This window comes from Gadus chalcogrammus, chromosome 17 (genome assembly GCF_026213295.1).
Source record: "Gadus chalcogrammus isolate NIFS_2021 chromosome 17, NIFS_Gcha_1.0, whole genome shotgun sequence".
Classification (NCBI taxonomy): domain Eukaryota; kingdom Metazoa; phylum Chordata; class Actinopteri; order Gadiformes; family Gadidae; genus Gadus; species Gadus chalcogrammus.
Genome location: NC_079428.1, coordinates 7,856,542 through 7,878,133, shown reverse-complemented (window position 1 = coordinate 7,878,133; position 21,592 = coordinate 7,856,542). Strand labels below are relative to the sequence as shown.

General features: G+C 52.2%; 2 protein-coding genes across 2 annotated transcripts in view; one reads left to right on the top strand and one right to left on the bottom strand.

Moving 5' to 3' along the window:
- LOC130370323 (pyruvate carboxylase, mitochondrial-like) overlaps positions 1–21,592 on the top strand; it is a 254,949-nt gene that overhangs the window by 148,019 nt on the left and 85,338 nt on the right. The window lies entirely within an intron of this gene.
- On the bottom strand, positions 3,013–20,092 carry LOC130369921 (leucine-rich repeat and fibronectin type-III domain-containing protein 4-like). Its single transcript, XM_056575536.1, has 7 exons — positions 19,766–20,092; positions 19,340–19,502; positions 17,263–17,433; positions 15,734–15,895; positions 15,064–15,463; positions 14,654–14,823; positions 3,013–4,411 (listed from the first exon to the last, which is right to left on the bottom strand). Exons 1-7 carry the CDS (start codon positions 20,040–20,042, stop codon positions 3,013–3,015), a joined length of 2,742 nt encoding a protein of 913 aa, XP_056431511.1. The 5' UTR covers positions 20,043–20,092.

Here is a 21,592-nt window from a genome sequence, read left to right as displayed (position 1 = left end):
ATATGAATCACAAACAGTGCTTTTTTCTCAGTGCAGTAGTTCCATCAACCAGGCCAAAACCATTATTTATCTTGCTAAGGGCTTTGACTGTCTCTTGTGCTATTACCATAATGAAGTGCAGATTTAAACGGGTAATTGAGTTCAAATGTGTACATATCCAGGCGGCAACTAGCATATACACAGGAATTAAGAAGTCCTAAAGCCTTCAGGCAAGAGGAGCCCCTCACGATGAGCCATAATTACATAAGACGCACAGAATGCCATTGTGGGAGGAAGCGGTCTTGCTCTTTTTCGCTTCTGCAACATATTCTCTCTCTCTCTCTCTCTCTCTCCCTCTCTCCCTCCGTCCCTCTGTGACGGAAGCCTGCTCTCATTTCTTGACAAACGGACTCACAAGGTCGTGTTTCTTCAAACGCATGTATCTGGAACAGTCATAAATGAATGCAGCAGTTCCGTCCGTCCGAGATGCGATGGCTTCCTGCGGGAGTTTCATACCTTTCATGTTTAAGGACGTTGATCGCCGGGGTTAAACGTTCACCTGTGAAATATTAATAATATAAAACAAGGCATTTTATATAGGCCTATGCACATGTTATGTATAAACCGTGCACTTTGATCTGTGAGAAGCCCAGAAGGCCTTTGGAATGTCTCTGACTCACGGAGCGGGTATGTTTGGAATACCTAAGGCGTCATATAGCCGAAGGGGATTGCTTGCTGAGTCTGAGGAGAACCTTGCGTTGTCTAAAGGGCTCCGATCTTACCAGCAGGTGTCTGTGTACAAAGAGATCTACAAGCCTACCCTGTGGACTTAAGCCACTGTTACGCCTCGTGCCCACTGCCTCCGTCCCTTGACTGATCCCATTGGACTTTGAATGGGGGACGGACGCGCAAGGCATTGTGGATCGTGCACTGAGGCTCCTTCAAAAGTTGAAAATGTTCAAACTCTTTCGGAAGCGACGGATCCGTCATCCAAATCAGATCACGTATGCAAATTAAGCACGGTGACACTCGGCTCTGACGACCCTGGAAAGCTCCCCCATCCGTCATCCACGCCTTCTGAGTCCTTTGACTGACGGTGCAGTGGGCATGAGGCGTTAGGCTTATCTATCCATCATACGTCAAGGTTCAACCAACCACTTGTGATATCATCAAGTCACAAGGTATGGCCGATTTTGAAATGGCTTTGAATGGATTCACACTCCCCTCACCTGGGTGTTGGGGCCCTTTAACTTAAACAGAAAAATATACTGTATTCTGGTATTTTTTGTTCTTTTTATTTATATATAATCAATATTTTCTCTTCTAATCATGGATGATTGCATTTTTTTCCTCACATTTTTATTGGATTCTAACATTCCTCCATAAACCAGAAAAGAACAACAGAAAAACACATAGCCAGACATGTAACGTCGATTTTTTTTTCCAGTTTGTTTTTGCTTATATTGGTATATATAACTATGAATACTTTTGTGTGCTCTTTGCTGATGTGTCCCCTTAGCGAAGTCTCTCCAGGTCCCCGTGAGAGCTCTTCCCCCCGATGCTCACCATTAGTTCCTTCAAGTGTTGTCGCTCAGCGTCTCCAGAGTGGGGATGAACGAGTGAAGTCACATGGCACAATGGAATTTGTGATGTCACAAAAATGGTTGTGTCAGAATCCGCCTCCTTGCGTCGTCTGGCCGTTTTTTCCGAATACTTGGTGAACCGAAGCGCAGGGCCAGAACTGATATACATCATTTTTTTTGTATTCCCTGGCAGTGAACAGTTCTTCTCCTTGCATGAATCCCTTTGGTGGCTCGCCATACATCCATCAGCAACTCACTGGTTGGCCGTTTTTGTCATGATCAAGATTCACGATACTCATTTCATCCAGAAAACAGGAAGTAAAATTCCACTCCGACGCGGTGATCAAAACCCCAATGGATTTGTTGCATACACGTGTTCACGTACACACACACAAACACATTATTTTGTTCCGTTGATTGTTCAATCCATGGCCGGCTCACCTTGTCAAATCAGAAACAGGGCGGGGTCTTAGGCCGTATAATCCATATAGATTCCTCGGTAATCCAAATCTCTGGTCCCCCTTTAATGATGTCTCAGTGCGACCGGGCTGTGTTAACTTCCTGTCCACCATCGATGGTCCTCCATGATCTTGTGCTCTTTTTTTACCTTCCTCATGGAAAACAACAAAATCCGAAAACACCCCCACTGCAGCGCCCAACCTCCGCCAAGCTGCTCGTCAGGGGAAAGGAGTTTCTGACGACCGCGGTGGTTGACAGAAAAAAAAAAAAAGCAAACTGACAAAAATGATGTGGTCCAGAGGAGCTTCATGTTTGTTGACAGGAAGTGGGCTTTCTCCAACTTTTGTTATTTGCCCTGTTGTTTTGATCCCCTGTAAACCCTTGTTGTTGTCTGGCTGGGACTCCAGAGAGCAGACAGTAGCTGGCCAGTGTCTCGTTCTTTTAATGTACGAGCTTTACTCAGATCCAAGCTGATGCTTTCCCTTTCTCTCACCCGCGCACACACACGCACCACACTCTCTCTCCGGTCTAACCGCCCTCTTTTATGTTGCTGCCAAATTTATATTGTCCACCCCTTGAATTCTTTTTTGATTTGATGTATTCTCCCTCACCAACACCCTGTTTGTTTTTGTTTTCGTGCCTTTTTACTTCTGAAAGTCATTTTGCGACTGTCTTGTAGCCGTAGCAGTGAACCGCTCTTACGTGTCATGTCTTTCCGTCTATTTATTTAGTATTTCAAGCCATTGCCTGGGGCCGAATAAAAGGACACCCTCAATGGCCCCTTATCCTCCATTTTCTCGTTTGTTTTATCCTGTCGAGCAAGGCTAACCAATCCAATCTCCCACTATCTTTAGCACTGACCTCATGACCCCCTCTCTGTCCCTCTCTCCCCCCACACCGCCCCTTGCATCCCCCTGCACTGCCCTATACCCTTCATGCCTCTGGCTGCTACCTCTGTCGGGCCTTTCACATCTCCTCCATCGCGTCCTCCTTACACCACACTTTCCTCCAGCTCCTCCCCCCCTCCCCTCCCTCGCGCCCTCTTGGCCCCTCCCCTGCCGGCTGCCGATTGGTCAGCTCTGGCCGCGTTGGAGTTTGAGTTGGTCGTGTTGTAGGCGTGGATGTAGCCCCGTTGGAGCTGGTGGTGCGCGCCCCCGAACTGGTCCCCGCCCCCCCCCCCGCCCTCGTCGCTGCCGTTGGACGAGGCGGTGCTGGTGGTGGAGGCGCAGTGCACCAGCAGGCCGTGCAGCGACTGGCTCCGCCGCGTCCAGATGACGCTCAGCCGCTTGGCGTAGCGCACGGCGCCGTAGCGCTTGGCGGCGGCGGCGGCGGCGTCGGCGGTGGCCAGCGCCACGGAGGAGCCCATGTCCAGGGAGTGGCGGCGGCGGCTCAGCCTGGCGGCGGCCGCGCCGTAGTCAGCGGCGGCGGCGGCGGCGGGGCTGGGCGGGGAGGTGGGGCTCTGGTAGGCCCGCGAGGAGTTCCAGTGGTCAGCGGCGCCGCGCTGCGGGTGCGCCAGCTGCCACTCGGCCAGGCCGGCGTCCCTGAGCGGCACGGTGAGTGAGAAGCTGGCCCGGTTGGTGAGCTGGCGCTCCAGCCGCGGGCTGGGCCGGTCCCGGGACGGGCGGGGCAGGGTGGTGGGCGGCGAGGGGGCGTAGTAGAGCGGCGTGCGCTCCATCTCGGGCGTGTACGGCGGCACGCGCTCCAGCTTCCGCTGCCGCACCACCAGCGCCAGCTTGTCGCCCGAGCCGGTCGTCGCGGTGACCACGCCGCCGCCGGTGGACATGAACTGGTCGAAGTTGACCTTGGCCTTGGGCCGCGGCTTGGGGGGCATCTTGGGGGGCAGCGGGCCGGCGGCCTCGGCGCTCTCCTTGTCCTTCTCCATCTGCTTTTCCCCGCCGCCGCCACCGCCGCCGCAGCTGGCCGGCAGCCCGTTGGGCAGCACCACCATCATCACGTCCCCGGAGCCGTTGGACTGGTAGAACCCGCCGCCCCCGCCGCCCACGCCCCCGCAGTTCCCGCCCTTGTCCCCGAGGCCGCCGCCCGACTGGCAGCACATCCCGGCGGCCGCCTCGCTGTTGCCGTCGTGGCACATCAGGTGGTCGCCGTGGTTGCACACTCGGTGGCGCACCATCAGCGCCACGGTGAACACCAGCAGCGTCACCACGACGACGCCGCCCACCAGGATGGTCAGCGTGCCGCCCAGGAAGTGCGCCTGCAGCGAGCGGCACGCCGGGTACACGTCCTGCGTGGCGAAGGTGGCGCAGCCCAGCACCTTGGTGGCGGCCAGGGACGTCACGCTGTCGTCGAAGATGGCCAGCACGCACAGGTTGTAGTCCACGCCCGACACCAGGTTCTTCAGCAGGAAGCGGTCGGCCGTCGAAGGCAGGATCCTGAGGGGGGGGGGGGGAGAGGAAGAGAGAGGCAAACGTCGGTCAATACGGTCGAGTCTGCCCCGCTGACATTGTACTCTGCAGGAGAGCGAGAGACATAGGGGAGAGAGGCAAAGGGTGAAAGAGAGCGAGACTGTCTGCTGGAGAGGCCAACCGCATGAAACCCGAAGCCCGGCTCGGAGAGACAGGAGAGGTCAGGTGATGGAGGCGGGCCTGGCTAAGAGAGCAGTGCATCGAGGGCGCCAGAGTCAGTGCTGCAGTGGAGACGGGCTTAATAAAGCAGGGGAAAGAAGTGGCCATGCTACATGGCCATCAGGATTCCCTTAAGTATAATTTGGTGAGAGCCCACCCTTGAGAAACCGACCTCTACTTCGACAGACCAAGGACAGACTCAAAAGAGATTCACTACATAAAGAGTGCGTCTCGGTTTGGAGACGCTGACATTTGTTGTGTGTGTGTGTGTGTGTGTGTGTGTGTGTGTGTGTGTGTGTGTGTGTGTGTGTGTGTGTGTGTGTGTGTGTGTGTGTGTGTGTGTGTGTGTGTGTGTGTGTGTGTGTGTGTGTGGTCTGTGAGCACCGGTGATATATAATGACTGGTGAGTTGTGAGAAACTTCCTGTTTATTTTTTAAGGCGGACCGAGCAGCAGCTAATGAGAGTGTGAGAAGGGAGAAGAGGTGGAGAAGGAGACGGAAAATAACGAACGATGGGGTTGGAGAGCAGGGGGGGAGTTGTGGGAGAGGTGGTGTTGTTAGTCGTGTGTGTGTGTGTGTGTGTTCCTCTGATGATGGCGCCATGCCACAGTCAAGTAGTGTACCTACATCTGTATTGAATTATAGATGCACTGAGTGCATGTGTGTGTGTGTGTGTGTGTTTACCTGATTGCTTGAAAAAGGTGTGCATGTGTGTCATGCAAGGCTGTGGGGGTGTTGCTGTGTTGCTAGTTAGTTGAGGCTGTGTGTGTTTGACTTGTTTTGCTGGCCTGCCATCACACACTCCCCTGTTTGTTTTTCTTTGTTTGTATTTTAGCAACTTGGAAGCCTTCTTTCAGTCACACGGGGCTAATTTGTGATGGTAGACTTTCCTCTATCTCTTTATCCACCTCTCTCTCGTTCTCTCGTTCTCTCTCTCTCGTTCTCTCTCTGCCTGTATCTCACTATTTGCCTTCCTCTCTCAAACTCACCGTTGTTAAATTTGGGCCCATTTTCCCACACAGTCCTGACTGGGTTCAATAGATGTGTCGAAGTATGCAGGCTACAAAATGCAGTGTTTTTTTTTTCGGACTGGTGTTATGCTGATTCGAGGAGGCGCAGAGATAGAGAGGGCGAGAGTAGGGGAGACAAAATACAATCTACTCTGACTTGCTATAATTTATGCGTAGGAGCTATTGGCAAGTATGTGTGTGGATATAAGCACATTGTGTTTTGAGCCGGAGGAAGATGAAGAGGGCCATTAGGATAGTGCAACTATTGAGAGGAAAGGAAGAGAAGGGGAAGAGCGAGACGGAGAGACGCAGAGGGGGAGAGCGTGAGTGAGGGATGGAGAGCGAGGGAGAGACGGAGGGAGGCCGAAAGGAAGGGACGCATGGGAGAGAAGAGCGAGAGAGTGAGTGCATTGCAAAGTGGGGGTTTGAACATATGGCGGGCGGTCCCAGTGACTAATGGAGGGGCTATTGGCGTTGAAGACACAGGACCCCGCCGTCCCATCTGATACCAATGACCTTTCGCTCTGCACAAACAAACACCCTCCACGCCTGAACCCAATCTGTTCAGCAGGAAGTCCTCCTACACCTGATCTCCACCGGGGGGGGGGGGGGAAACCAAGGCAGCCTTCAGAATAAAAGTGCCTTTTAGCATCGCTCCTCTCTACAAGCCATGTGGGGGCTGGTTCTCAACCAGGACTCAAACCCCCCTCCCCACCATCTTCACTCTCACACCCTCTCTCTCTATGAAACATGAAATATGCAGAAGAAGGCATCAAAGCAGTTTCTGCTGCCGGGGCTGTTTCTGAATAAAAAGCTCTTCTGGTCGCGTTTAAGCCGTTAAGAAAGGCCTTCAGGAACATTCCGTGGCGGCAGCGGCCCGTTTCGGGGCGCCGCACGCCTCCATGTTTAATTGAAAGCTCCGTTGTCGTGGGCTGTCGCCACGGGCGGGCTTGGCGGTCGCCGGCGAGGGTGGGCCGCCGCGGCTGTGTTGGACGTCTCAGATGTTATATGTAAAACGTGTCCGAGTTCTGATCCCCCCCCCCCCCCCCTCGTTTTTTCCCCTCTTTCCCCTCCCCATGGTGCCATCACTCCCCTTACCATTTCACCACTTCCCATCCATCCTCTATCTCATCTATCCATAGGCCCCCCTGCATCTTCGTCGTCGTCCCCCGAGACAGACTCTGCTCTGTTCGACTCCATTGCTGCCAACGCCTCTGTTAGCATCACTAATCCAGCCAGCTCTGCAGAGGCTATTGAAACCACTGTGGTCTGATCCAGAAGCACTACTTTGTTTGTGTGTGTGTGTGTGTGTGTGTGTGTGTGTGTGTGTGTGTGTGTGTGTGTGTGTGTGTGTGTGTGTGTGTGTGTGTGTGTGTGTGTGTGTGTGTGTGTGTGTGTGTGTGTGTGACCTGTGGTTTTGTTCTATCCCTCCTGCTCCTCTCTCCTGGTGCCTCCTTTGTTCTGGGTTCTCTGCGCTCTTGTCTTGGATCCACTGCGGCCATCTGGTCTGTTCACCGCTGTTATCAATTTCCTCTCTCTCTCTCTCTCTCTCTCTCTCTCTCTCTCTCTCTCTCTCTCTCTCTCTCTCTCTCTCTCTCTCTCTCTCTCTCTCTCTCTCTCTCTCTCTCTCTCTCTCTCTCTCTCTCTCTCTCTCTCTCTCTCTCTCTCTCTCTCTCTCTCTCTCTCTCTCTCTCTCTCTCTCTCTCTCTCTGACTCCATCCGTTGCTCTCTCTCCCTCGCCGCTCAGTCTGTTGTTTTGATGCTAAATTTATGGTTCATTCATTGTGATTTCTCCTGGACTCGCGTCTTGCCAGTATCTCACCCCTTTCCCTCTCCCTTAAGATAGATGTGTAGAAAGACACTGTTTATCTATCCTGCCCTTGCACCTCGCTACTCTCCCACCTCTCTCCATCTCCATCCATCCTTTTTTCGGTGTCTCCGTCTCTATCTCTCTACAGCTCCATCTCCTCTCTCCCTTTCTTGACACGGTGGCCGGTATGTTTTAGCAACCCATCCTTCACCTGCTCCCCGGCTGTACCCCTCTCCCCTGCCGTACCCCCCCCCCGGTGTCCATTAGCCACAGCTGTAACAGTACACTATGATCTAGAAGCCAAGGTCACCCTGCCCTCCTCCCACCTCACCTCGCCACACGTCTCCCCCCCTCCACATCTCCCCCCTTCCCTCCCACCATTCCCCGTGTTGTACCCTCTCGTCCACCCTCTGATCTTTCTCTCTGCTCCTCGCTTCATTTCTCCTCCTCTCCCCCCCTCCTTCCATCACTTCTTTTCACTCCTCTCTATTCCCCTACTCCTCTCCACTTTGTTCTCCATGCTCTCCTCCATGTTTACCTCATTCGTCTTGCTTCCATCCCTTCTGCCCTTCCTCCTTCCTCTCCCCTCCCCTCCCCTCCCCTCCTCCTCCCCTCCCCTCCCCTCCCCTCCCCTCCCCTACCCTCTCCTCTACCCCCTCCCTCCGGTGCAGTCTACCTCAGTCTTTAGCCCTCCATCTTCCCCCTCTGCTTCACTCGGGTTCTCTTCATCTCCCTAGCTGCCTGTTATATATGTTATGTTTGAGTATTCACACTCCTCTCTCTCAATCCCTCCCTCCCTCCCTCCCTCCCTCCCTCCCTCCCTCCCTTCCTCTCCACTCAACCTGACCATGAATCATCACTCGTCTGTTTTTGTGCGTCTCTGGTGATGATAGAAATAGCCCGACTCTCTGAAATATACATAGCGTAAACCAGTCGCCGTTGATGCTAAACGCATACATCCCTCCATGCAGGAATGCCGCCCCCGCACACGTGTCTTTAGAGTCCCCGTCGCGGGGTAAGGGAGGAAAAAAAAATAAAGCAAACATCAGCACTTGCAAGGTGTAAACAAAACCGTCTGCGTTGGCAGACACGTTTCCCTGCAAAACTTTTTTCGACTGCCATTGTTTTCCCTTTTCATCGTCGTTACGTTTGTGTCTCGGAGATGAGCCGCCTCCATGAATAGTAAGTGGACTGCAGGGGTATGTGTGACTTAATTGTATGCATGGGATCGCAGTGGCGTGTGTGTGTGTGTGTGTGTGTGTGTGTGTGTGTGTGTGTGTGTGTGTGTGTGTGTGTGTGTGTGTGTGTGTGTGTGTGTGTGTGTGTGTGTGTGTGTGTGTGTGTGTGGAAAAGGATCTCATATCTCCTGGGCTCTATGAAGACTCTGATCTCCCCCACCTCTGCAATTTATGTGTGTGTGTGCATGTCAGCGGGTTTGTTTATGTCTGTGTGTAGACAGTCTCTCTCCCTGCAGTTCATATAATGATGTAGTTGTGCTACAGCATATAATGCATACACGCTTGTGCACACACAGACACACACACACACACAGACACACACACACGCACACAGACACACACAACTGTGACCACAGGTGTGCAAACACAGGGCTGACACAGAGGAGAAGGCTGCCCCTTTTGCAGGCCTGAGAGAGATGTTTTGAGGAGTTGTGGGCATCAGTCTCCTCCTGTCTTCTCCCTTCCTTCTGTCCCCTCTTCTTTCTTCCTCCCACTCCTTTATCTCTTGCTATCTCTCTCGCTCTCTTCTCACACACCATTTCAAACAGGGTGTATGTGGTGTTGAGGAGTAGGCCTGTGTGTGTGTGTGTGTGTGTGTGTGTGTGTCTGGTCAGCGAGATGGAAGCTGACATCCATTGACAAGCTAGTTTAAAGACTTCACTACATCGTCCCTGGAGTGTACTTTCCACCACCATCACCCTACACACATACACACGCATACACAAAAACACTATTTGATATTTGCAGCCTACATGGCAATTTATATTCATCCCGTCTTCCTTCAGTTATTCCGTACTACCTCTCCCCCTCCCTCCCTCCCTACCTTCATCCCATCTCCCCCCTCCCCATTTTCCCTCCATTCCTAGCTTGCTTCCTAAATATATTCCAAAGCAAAAGATACAGAGGCCAATAAGTGGACACTTTCATCCACAGCATGTTTAAAGTACCTTGCGCAAAATCATTTCCAAGCCACAATGGACAACCACCCTACCACCACAGCATACTTATACTATTAGATCAAGTAAGCTCCCAAATTGCACCGTTTGAACGGCGGTTAAACAGGTCATGTCGTAGAACGGCTGCCTGTAATGTTCTCTCCAGCCCTAAGGGTGCACTCACACTCGGCCATCTGGCCGTGGCCGTTTTCACACCTAACCGTGCTCAAATCTGCCAGTGTGAGTGTGGCCAGTCCGGCCAGGCCAGGCCAACTTGGACATTTGGGAGAGGTGTGCTGCTACGGTACGGGCCGCCACGGTACAGATGCTAATGAGCCGACACGCGCACACGCACGGCTACGCAACCTGAGCTGGATGACGTATAGTCCATGCGTCGACCATGGATGGACATAATAAAGGCGACGAGCCTTCTTTCCCATTAAATGGTAAACATGGCGTCAAGCGGTTCAACTGTTGGTTCACGTTGGTCCCATAGAGAAGTCGAGTGTCTGTTAGCCATTTGGGCATTTCGGCTCCAAATAAGCAACAGACTCAGCAAAGTGCGAACTGTGTTCTCTGTGTTGTTGTCCATTGTTGTTAAAACTCTGACTGTCGGCAGACTTTATTATGGTCCATGCAGCGGACACTTGGTGATGACATGTTACGACGTGATGACGTATGTACATGAGCCTACCGTGGCCAGGCCACAATTTCGACGGCCAACGGCCACGGCCAGATGGCCTAGTGTGAGTGCAGGCCAGAGAACAATGGCGCCAGTTGAGCACGGTTAGGTGAGAAAACGGCCAACGGCCACGGCCAGATGGCCTAGTGTGAGTGCACCCTAAAAGGCTAAAGGTTTCACACTTCACACGTGTTGATGCTTGGTTTCTGGGTTCAGATTGAAACCGTAACGACCTCCATCACTCTCCGTTCCTCCATTTCCCTCTCCAGCTCTCTCCATCCCGCTCCTCTCCGACGCTCCTTCTCCGGCGCTCCGTCTTCGACTTGGTTCTGTCTCTCTACCCTGCCCCTGCTGTCTCTCTGTCATCTAATTTTCCTTTCTGAACACCTCTCACTCTCAGTCACTCACATGCATGCACATGCAACCTCACACACACACACGCACGCACACACACGCGCACTCAAGCACACAGTCTCTCACCAAACCCCAAAGAACCATTAATTACATTCTCCAGGCTTGATGGGACTTTTCCCAGCTTCCGTCAGCGCCGGCATTCAGCAGCGGGTAATAAGTACAAAAGATGAACCGAAATGTGGAAAAACACAATATATGTCATTCTTTTCATTCTCCGTCCTGTTGTTCCCACCCCCCGGCTAATTTATGAGTCTGTCTCAGAGATGCTTGCCCTTTCGATTCCTGCTTTCTCTACCGATTTGTCTCTTGTTTTCCACGGTGTTCCCCTTCCTCTTCTCTCCCCTCCCTCTCTCTTGGTGTCTCTCCCACTCCCTCACCACACTGCGTGTCTCTATTCTGTCCTGTAAACGTATCTGAACTTGTCTGGGATTGTTCTGCACACATCTTGACAGCTCCGAAACAGTGCTCTTGAAAATAAAATACAAATCTCTTTCTCTGGCTCGACGGCTCTCCTTGTAGCTTGCCTTGTCCCCCCCCCCCCCCCAGTCTGAAGTAACTACGAATCCTTCTTCCCTCTTTTCCATCTCTTCTATCGCTCCTCTGAGACTCCTATCGGCCTCTTCTGGGGTTCTCTCACTCTTTCTCTCCTTTTGGTCTCTTGCTACCCTGTTTTCATACTCATGTGTTCTCTCTCTCCCCCTCTCTGTCTCTCTCCCCCGCTCTGTCTCTCTCTGTCTCTCCCGCTCCCTCCTGCGCGCCAACCTGTTGTCCTCTGAGCCTTGTTTTCTGGTGTACATGCCTCTAAGCTACCGGGGAAGTCATTTTTTCCCCCGCTCTATTGGGACCGTTTTGTTCTCCTTACCCAGAATGCCCTGCACTATGTACTGGGATTCATTCTCAGAGGGGAGCTGATGGGGAAGGTGGTTTAACAATCAAACCCTTTCTTTATTGAGACCCCCCCCCCCCTCGCAACCCACATAACTGACACACACACACACACACACACACGCACACACACACAATTTTATTCTCACGACAGTGGTTATCCTGGATCTTGTTCTGACTTTATTAAACTGGTCCTTTCTCCTCCAGCCTCCTTCCTCTCCTCCCTCCCTATGTTTCACCCAACCATCACTTTCTTCGTCTCCCACGAAAAATATCCCTCTCTAGTTCTTGCTGTCTGTTTCTCTGTTTGTCTTTGTCTCTCTGTCGTGCACTCACTCTCTCTCTTATCTCGTGTTTCACAGTTCCGCTCACAAGCTTCCTTCCGCCCTTGTTTCCTCTCCCCTCGTATCCCTCCCCTAGCCTCTCCGTCTCCTTCCTGGTCCTCTTCTCCTCCCTCCTACCGTGCTGCCGCCTGCTGTCAATGTGTGAACACTCTGACAGGAAGGTGTGCTCCCTCTCTTCCCCTCGCCCGTCAATTCCTTCCTTCCCCCCTTCTTTGTCTCCCCCTTCTCTCCCAAAACCCTCCCTCCTACACGCACCCCGCCCCTCTCTTCGCCCCCCCCAGCCTACAGCTTTGCCTCCTTTCTGAGAACGCAAAGAGGCATGTACTGCAAACCCTCTCTCATTGCTCATTGTTAGCTCACTGTGAAGATCACTTAATCCTCGCACAGACTCGCACACGCACACGCACATGCACACACACGCTCACGCTTCACAAATATGTGCATCTGTCCCGGCACATTCTAGTGGATTAAAATGGGCCTGGCTCTGTACTACGGCTCCTGTGTGTGGGATCTATCCCAAGATATTGGACAGATCCCCCACCCTCTCGCGCCTCCCTCACTCTCTCGCCACTAAAATACCCCAATCAGCTCACACTCGGGTCCCCTTCCTCGCCTGCCTTCCTCTTTCAGCAGTTAAATCCGGCCCCCCCAAAATGATCTTGCGTATTTCTAATTCCTATAACCAACTCTCTGTCAATATTCTGATCAGTGATCAACCCTACAATGAAAAATACATTGAGTGTCATTGTCTCAGTCTCCCTGGTTTTGCTTCTTAAATGTCTACCATTTGCCATCAAGACCTTATATTTACTAATAAAACTACTACTCCTAAAAGTGATTCATGAGACGCTGTCATCCAAAGCAACGTAATTTTCATAAAACGATTTCACTTGTCATTGGGGCGCAGGAAGGGGTTTAAACGCCCAGGCCGCTTGCTACTAGGCTTCCGGTGCCTCGCCTGTTCCCATGGTGACATGACACCCGTCCCACACACAATAAGGAGACATCATTGTAAGGCTTCTAGTTTACCCGGGGCTGAGTGTGGGTGATAGCGTTACAGCCCTTAGAAGTGGCTGAAGGAGCCAATCCGTGCATATTGTTACCAGGGGGTTTAAGCCGAGGAGAGCTTTGTCCTCTTGTCGCGTGTTCTGCTTTCCTGTCCTTCTCGCCTACTCTCTCTACTCTCTCCCTCGCTCGCTCTGTCCGTCCCCTGTCGCTCATCGCTCGTGCTTCTTGAATCAAGTCCTCGTTTTTCCCTCATTCACGTCGCTCTCTCTCTTTCTCCCGCTCCGTTCCCTCCGATTGTGCTCAGCTTGCCCAGATTACTTTTGCGATGATGGCTATGACTAGGGCTATTTAAATACACTCTCTTTACAAAACCGCTGACACATTCTTTTCTCGGCTTTGACAATTGCCACGGCAAACTTATCTCTAATTCAGTGTTAACCCAATTTTTTTCCTTCTTCTTCTACACGTCGTTTAAAAAAAAATCCATCAGGGTAACTAAGTCGAGGCCGACCTTGAGCGAAGCTTAACTTCCCCGGCCTCTGCTCTCTTTGTAAACATTGAATCGGGGGTGTGACTCGGCCTTTGAAGGCCTAACGAGATAGCTTGACCTCGTGTCTACGCCACTCAGGCGACGCATCACGCCAGCTCCGTAAAAGGTTGCCATGGATACGACCAATACAGTTCATCATGGTGCAGAGAACAGCTCCTCTCTCTCTTGTTGCTCCGCTCTGTCACTCTGTCAAATCCCTCCCTGTCAATCCATCTATACCTCTCTCTATCCATTCCGTCTTTGTCGACTCCATCTCTCCATCAATCTACATATTTCTCTCTCTCTCCTATTGATCTGTGATCTATCATCCCTCTTCTTTAGAGGACGAGATCTAGCCTTTAAAATATCTACAGTTCTATCGTTACAGTTCTGTATTTATCCATCATCTGTCTCGTTATCTATCACTCTCGCTCACCCTCTCCTCAATCATTTACTTCATCAGATGGCTGAACTCAAAGCACATCCCCACTACCAAGCGCACAAAGAGCCTCTTGTTCACTCTCTCCCCACACTCACACACACCCCGTCCCCTCTGCCGCGCCCACCCGCCCGTGTGCGTCTCCATGTGATGCTAATGGTAGTTCCAGGATGGCCCTTGCTCCATGACCAATGAATAATTGAGGCAATTTACACAGAAAGCCAGCCTCCCCTTCCTCCTCCTCCTCCTGCTCTGATCAACAAGACAGATGCGCTGTCTGAGCCACAAACGCCAGTCACATGGGAGTCTGAGATCCCCATCGGTGAGTCAGCCATTTTTGTTATATTTAGGGTGAGATGTGGGCAGTGTACCTCTGATATCCCATAATATCCCAGAGAAACACGTTCAAACGGCGCTGCCTTTGTGCGCCCCCCCCCGCACCTGTTAATTGATTCCTGGGACGCCAAGTCACAGTGGGTAGGCAGAGCATGATAAGAGGATTGAACCATGGTTATCACTGCATGTTCGTGCAAGTCGAAGAGCGTGTCGTTGTGTGTGTTGTTGTCATGGGATGACGGAATCCGCAAATGGCTTCCCAAAGGGCACACCGTGACCAACCCCGTACAATCTGACCGTGAAGTACCGTCGCAGAGACATTTCTATCGCTTCCCTGTGATATGCGTGACAACGGGGGACACCTTGAGTGGGAAAAGTGGAAAATAAAGTGAGCCGGCGGGAGTGAAACGCTCCCACTGACCTGTAGATGAGCGTCTCGTCCACGGTGCAGTTGTACTGGATCTGGTACATCCACACCACGTAGTTGCCCGCCGCGCGCCCCAGGTCCCAGCGCACCTGCGCCGAGGTGGAGGTGACGGCCTGCACGCCGACCCTCCTCCCCTCCTCGTCGTCCTCCCCCTCGTCCTCCCCCTGCTCCTCCTCCTCTAAGCTCCCGGTCTGCTCCCGGTCGGCGCCGCCGTCCCCCGTGGTCCGCCCCCCGTCGACGCCCTCGTCCTCGCCAGGCCTCCCCCCGGCCCCGTTGTTGGCGTTAATCCCACCGCCGTTCTTCCCCGTGCTGATGTCCGACGAGCCCGGGTCGGCGCGTATAATCCCACCGGTGGCGTTCCCGTTGCTCCGGGCGCCACCGCCGGCGCCGGCCCCGGGTTGCACTCCGCCGGCCCCGCCCCCGGCTACTCCCCCTCCCCCTCCCCCTCCCCCTCCCCCTCCCCCTCCCCCTCCCCCTCCTCTGTGGGGCAGCGGGATGATCTTCAGGTCCACGGCGGCGGTCGCCTCGCCCGCCGCGTTGATGGCGATGCAGGTGTAGGTGCCGTCGTCGCGGGCGACGGTCACAAGGACGTCCAGCGTGCCGTTGCTGAAGGAGCTGGTGCGCGAGGAGTTGGCCACGATGCGGTCGTCGGGGGACACCCAGTGCACCACGGGCTCGGGGTCCCCGATGGAGCGGCACTTGAGGGTGGCCCGCTGGCCCTCCAGCACCCACAGCTTGTGGGTGTGGCGCGTGATGAGGGGCGGCTCGCAGGTGAACTCCTCCTCCGGGATGGACCAGAAGTACCTGGAAGGGCGAGGGAGAGAGAGGGGAGAGGGAGAGAGAGTTGACGATGCGGAGAATGAGAGAGTGTCACTGATTAGGAGACATTAATCACTTGTTGGGTCTCTGGCCGACGACGCTCACACAAAATGTCTTAATCTCACATTACGGCGGAAGAACAACAGCTGCTAAGCGGTACCTCTGAACTTGTATATAACCTGTTAATTAACCTCAGGAACTGTCAGTTTTGAAAAGAGCAGCGGAGAGCATTCTGCCTCTCGCATAGCACCTTACCTTCCAGCGAGGTGAGGCGGCGTCGCGCACGTCTCCATGTCATCGCCGCGGGTCAGCCGCCGTAACCATAGCAACTCGCAGTTGCAGTGCAGGGGGTTCCCGCCGAAATTCAGACTGATCACGTTGTTGTAAGGGGTGGGGCTTATCGCACCCGTCTGGGACCTAGGGCGACAGTGGACAATGTTGTAATCGTCACGGCAACACACGATGTAGCATGGGTTGATTCTACAAAACGTTTTCAATCCCAAGCTCAGTTTAAGTTATACAAACGGTGAAACCCCATTTCATTTGCCATTTTTCCCTCCTTGTCTTTGCCCCTTTCGTCAAATTATGCTTCTAAATTGGCCTTTTTTCCATCGGTCTCCCGCTGAAGATAAGAAACGCAGGGTTGGTAAAGATAGGAACAGTTGGCCTTGCAATCAGACAAAGTTTGGCAGCCATTTACTCCGCAACAGCTTGCTGTCTAGAATGAAATAAACAAATGATTGTCCAAATTCTCTCAAAGCAATCTGTTTTAAAAAAACAAAACAAGCTGTACATAACAATAGCACTATTATGCACATCACGCATTGGGGGTGAAATTAGAAAATAAAATACTGTTCAGTATTCACATTTTTAATGTGTCTCTCTCTCGCTCTCTGTTTTTGGCAATTTGCCGACTTATGGGGGTCGCAGAGTTGGAGAAAAGCTGTTGAAAATATTCCCATTGCACCAATTAAATACCTTTTTTCTTTTTCAATAGCCCTGTTGGCGTGATTGAATTCAACGCATAATTTATTGTTACATTTTTATAGAATATTCCGTCAGCCTTGTTTGAAAGCAAGAAAGAAAAACAAAGACAATATACAACCCCATTAACACTTATGATGTAGCCTAAGAAAAGTAATCACAAAGAGATGCTTTACTATTAACATAGCTGAAGTAAAAGTGGTTGCACCAACTGCTTCTTTCCGAACTGTTGTTTGGTTTTCTGGTTAAGTCTGTATATATCCTTCAAACAGCACACCTCCAAGAAAGCATCAAATAGTGTGGGACTAAAACAGGCAGGGCGGGGTAAAAACAGAAAGAAACCCAACCACAAACGATAAAGATGAAAAAAAAAACGTTGGCGTGCCCTAAATTGTGTACTTCAATGGCTACAGTGAGCTGCAGGAATCGCACAGTTGGGTCATTTCAAGTCTTTGTAAAGCGCTCCAAAAGCACATTCTGCGCGAGGAAATTGATAGGATGTAAGCCGTGCCAGACGTAGGCCTTTGAAGGCCAAGCTATTGCCTTTGTACATACAACCCCCCAGCTTGGTATTTGTGGTTTGTGCCACACATGAAGAAAGGTGAAGTGAAGGCGGGCCAACTTAGGGAAACATTAAACAAAAGACCCTGGGAACTTTGGAAGCACTAAGATATAAACATGATGGCTGGACAAGACAGAAAAAACATTCCTGACCACATGCCTCCTATATATAGCCAATCTAACTCAGGGACTTTGTGAAGTGCACTTTCCGATTACCCATAATGCAAGTGGAGTCCTACCTGGCAAAGAGGGGGTCGGGAGGCATGGTCCGTAGCCGGTTGGAGGTCATGTCCAGCCGGGCCAGCTTGTACAGTTCCCCGAAGACGCCCTCGGCGATGTGGTCTATGAGGTTGTGGTCCAGGTTGAGCGTGTGGAGGCTGGCCATGTTCTGAATGGACTCCCACGGCACCCTGTGAGCCCGGGAGGGCGGAGGGAGAGGCCAAACACTCCACTTATTAGTTTATGCAAACAGCAACACTCCTCGCCAAATGACTCATGCCGTAAGGACTCAAAACCAGAAAATGTGTGTTTAAGTGATTTGTTTATAATCACAAAGCCAGCGTAGCATGTAGTAAACATCAGGTGTACACTTTGTTTTAATCCCTTTCAACAAAAACATTTCATGACTCAATGGTTGATTCAAATCGAATTTAAAGTGGGTAAATATGAAGCATTAAAGACACGATATACGTATATATATATTTGTTTACATCGCTTGGCATTAATTGGACCGCAATATACAAGTAGCAAAAGGCTGATTTCCCGCCGTGACACTTCTCATAACTGCCGTGCCTGGCACTGTCCCAGAGGACCTCGTTGTCACGCCAAGATCCATCAATCCACCACTCAGAGCGGGCCTGCTCAGCATTCAGCCTGCCTTTCCCTGAGCCGCGAACAGGACAGCACCAGAGCTAATTAATGGTGACAGGGAGCGACGGCCGACAACCGTGGCAGATGCTCATTTTACTCCTCCATCTTTTGTCTTTTAGCCTCGGCCCATCTGCGTCTCTCTGCCACGGTCACTTAGCATTCTGCAATCAAACTGTTCACGCTGTACTCTTTGGGTTCCCTGCCCTCAAAACAACGATCCTCGACTTTGAACCTACTGTTCCGTTCAAAAGGAGCCTACATTTGGATACCAGGAGTGGTTAACATTTAGTTTTTGCAGTTAATCTACAGGAAATGTTTAATATTAGTCGACAGATTCAGATTGCGTATCTAGTAGTCATCCAGATTATCTCCTGATGCTTTGTTTGGTATCATTCAGCAAATCGTCACACACTAAAGAGTGACTAGAGTGGAACTTCTGATGAATGCATTGTCATGAATCAATAGTTAACATAATAATTACAATGTTATTATTCGTGAGGCGAAACGTAAATCGGTTAAAAAATTTGAGAGCATGTCAGGACGTATTCAGCAACCCATAGGTCGGTAGCCCTCAATTAACTAATTGTGTGTCAATTTTTTTGTGATGAAATTGCATTCAGTGCGGCTGAGATTATCAATAGTGTTTGGTTTGGTAATTCGTTACCACTGTGGCAGAATCTCAATGAGTTGTTTTTCCCCAGCAGCTCGTACTCTGTGCAGGGAAACGGGAACCCCTTGCCTCCCCCTTTCCCTACCTATTCATCACTAACACCCTTGTTTGCTCATGCTGTGATAGGGGTTTGAGAACAGCCACTAACCCCCTGTTGTGGAGACAAATGAGAATATCTCCATCAATAATCTACGGTTATACAGCCCGTTTACGAATCCTTCCTCGGTAGCATGCCGAAGCGAAGACGATACAAGACACCAAACGATTGCCTTCGTCCTCGTAAAATAGTGAACGTTTCTCATGTTTTTCGAAGAAGGAAATGAGGGCAATGGCATTTAGGGAGGGAAGCCACTCATGGCAAACCAGCGGTCGCTGGGACCCTGTTGTGATCCGTTTATCGATCCAGAACGGCAGCGCTTCGTCGGGTTCATTGCCTCGCGTTCACGGTTCCATGGTGGGCTTATATTTGACAGTTGACTTAATCAAATGATTGTATTTTAATGGGTTTCTTTGTACACTTCGGTATCCTCTCCCCGCTGCGCTTTAATGAATACTTTATGTCTAGCCGTTTTGCTCTGCTGCGGTTGTACCTCACTGCAAAAATGTTTTTTCATTTAATCACCTCCGCACAAACAAGTTTGGCTGCGTAGTGCTGCTGACTTTCAGAGCGGAGCTTTGTTTGAAATGTCAAGTACAGGAAAGTGAAGAGCTAGTGCGCTGAAGAATAGCGTGTGGTTCTTGTTGCGGCTAGAAATAGATTGGTGAAGCACGCTTACCGTCTGAGGTTGTTGTAGGACATGTCCAGGTCCTCCAGCGTGAGCAGGAAGTCATCAAAGGCCTCCGTGGAGACCTTCACCAGTTGGTTGTTATTGATGATCAGATGCTGCAGATTGAGCAATCCCGCGAGGTCTCGTGGCCCAACTGTCGTCAGGCGGTTTCCTAGACACCCAAAGAAAAGAAAACAGGCAGGCTCTGATTTCCACTTGCTGGCGGACGGCACAGAGATCCCAGTTTCCCCTGCTCTGATTCATGTAGTATTCAGCTGCTCTCTCGTCGCCGTGTCAGCCCTTTTGCTCCCGCATCAATATTAATGAAATGTGTGCGGATCGCAATTTGGTTAAATGAATGTCCCAGAGTCTAACGAGCGCAGTGCGCAGTCCCCACGGGTCGGTCCTCCAGACGACCCCGCCGCCGCAACTCACCGTCCAGATGCAGCGAGCGCAGGCTCTCCAGGTCGGCGAAGGCCATGGGGCGGATGGTGTGGATGGTGTTGCGCGACAGCGTCAGGTCCACCAGGCCCGACATGTTGCCGAAGTCGACGCCGCCCACCTCGGTGATGAAGTTGTCGGCCAGCCGGAGCTCCACCGTGCGGCGGTCCACGTGCGGCGGCACGAACAGCAGCCCCTTGTCGGCGCACAGCGTGCTCAGGGACTCGGACAGGTTGCGGCAGACGCAGTGGATGGGGCACACGGACACCATGCCCCACGTCTCCCCCGCCCCCACCAGCGAGGGCAGCAGGCAGCATGTGACCAGGGTCAGCCAGTGGAAGGTGGGCAGCGGGGCGCAGACCAGGAGCGCTTGTTTCGTCGCGCTGTTGTGGCAGCCACAGTGTAGGAGGTTGGACGGTGTCGGGGAGGGGTAGGCGGGCGGCAAAGAGGAGGGCGAGAGGGAGAAGGCGACGCTCGGGCGAGGAGGTGTCGTCGGCGCCGTGGACGGGGCGAGGGGCGGGGGGTGGGCGGGGAGCGCCGCCTGCCTCTTGGAGTGGAGGTGTGCGTGGGATGGGTGGTGTTGTCGGCTGGGGTTGAGGGGTAGGGGGACAGGCATGGTAAAGTGCCTGGCTATCCACAGACCTAGAGAGGGAGAGAGAGACGCAGAGGAAGTGTGACAAAGAGCCCAATGCTAGCCCATCTCCGATGAGTGAAACAGTGAAACAGAAGACGTGTTGGTGCACTGATATCATCTATTAGTACCATACAGACTTGAGATTCTGTGTGTCTGTGTGTGTGTGTGTGTGTGTGTGTGTGTCTGTGTGTCTGTGTGTGTGTGTGTGTGTGTGTGTGTGAGTTAAGCACCATCCGTGGACGACCTCTACAAAATGAAGGCAACGCGGGGCGGGAGAGTAAGTCGATCTCGTGTATGCTCTCCCTCTCCCCTGCTCGTCTTTCATGGGCAAAACAAAAGCCTGCACTACGGTACGCTGCTAAAGATCCCCCCCCTCCTACCTTCTGCCTGCACACACAACAATCAGCTTATTGCCTAGCAACAAAATCTGTGGGATTCAGTTGCTAGACAGAACACAGCCAGCCCTCACGGCAACGATCACCTTGGACCTGTTTCAGCAGTAGCAGGCAAAGCGTCTTTATGGGGCAATATTCAACCCAGCAGCAGCACCTTCTACCTGCAGCGCACCGAGGCCAACACACATTTAACCGTACCCAGAGGTGACAACCGCCCCTCTGACCTTCTAGCGCTTCTCGCGGCATATCCCCCACAGCGGGGACCATGGCGTCGGTATCGGAGACATGTGGAAGCACAGGGGTGATGCGCTCGGGCCAAGGCTTTTGTTTTTGTAGAGGTGCCAGACCTGGCAGTCCCCCCCCCCCCCTCTCTGTTGTCAGTACATGGAAGATAAACCCACTAGGCACCCGCAGCCCGTTACACACACACAAACGGTGGTTGTTTGTCGTGGCAGACACGCGGGCTGAATACGCATCTGGGCAGATGGTCAGGTCATGGTCGTGCACGTGAGTCACCGCTCGTGACGTGAGGAACTGATTGACATGCATAACAGTTGGCATGGCAACAGTGACCTAGAAACGGGGGGGGGGGGGGGGGGGGGGAGAAAAGGAGGAGTATAGTGTTGTCCAAAATTCCACAAAGTGGAATCCATCGGCGAAAGTAGTCCCGCTGAGGATTGGGTGTGGTAGTGGGTTGAGGAAGGGATGGGGAGGTGAGGAGGGCCAGAAGAAATGTGGTGAGTCAGAGACAGATGGGAGGAACACAACGATGGCTCCGGGTGAAACAGAAAG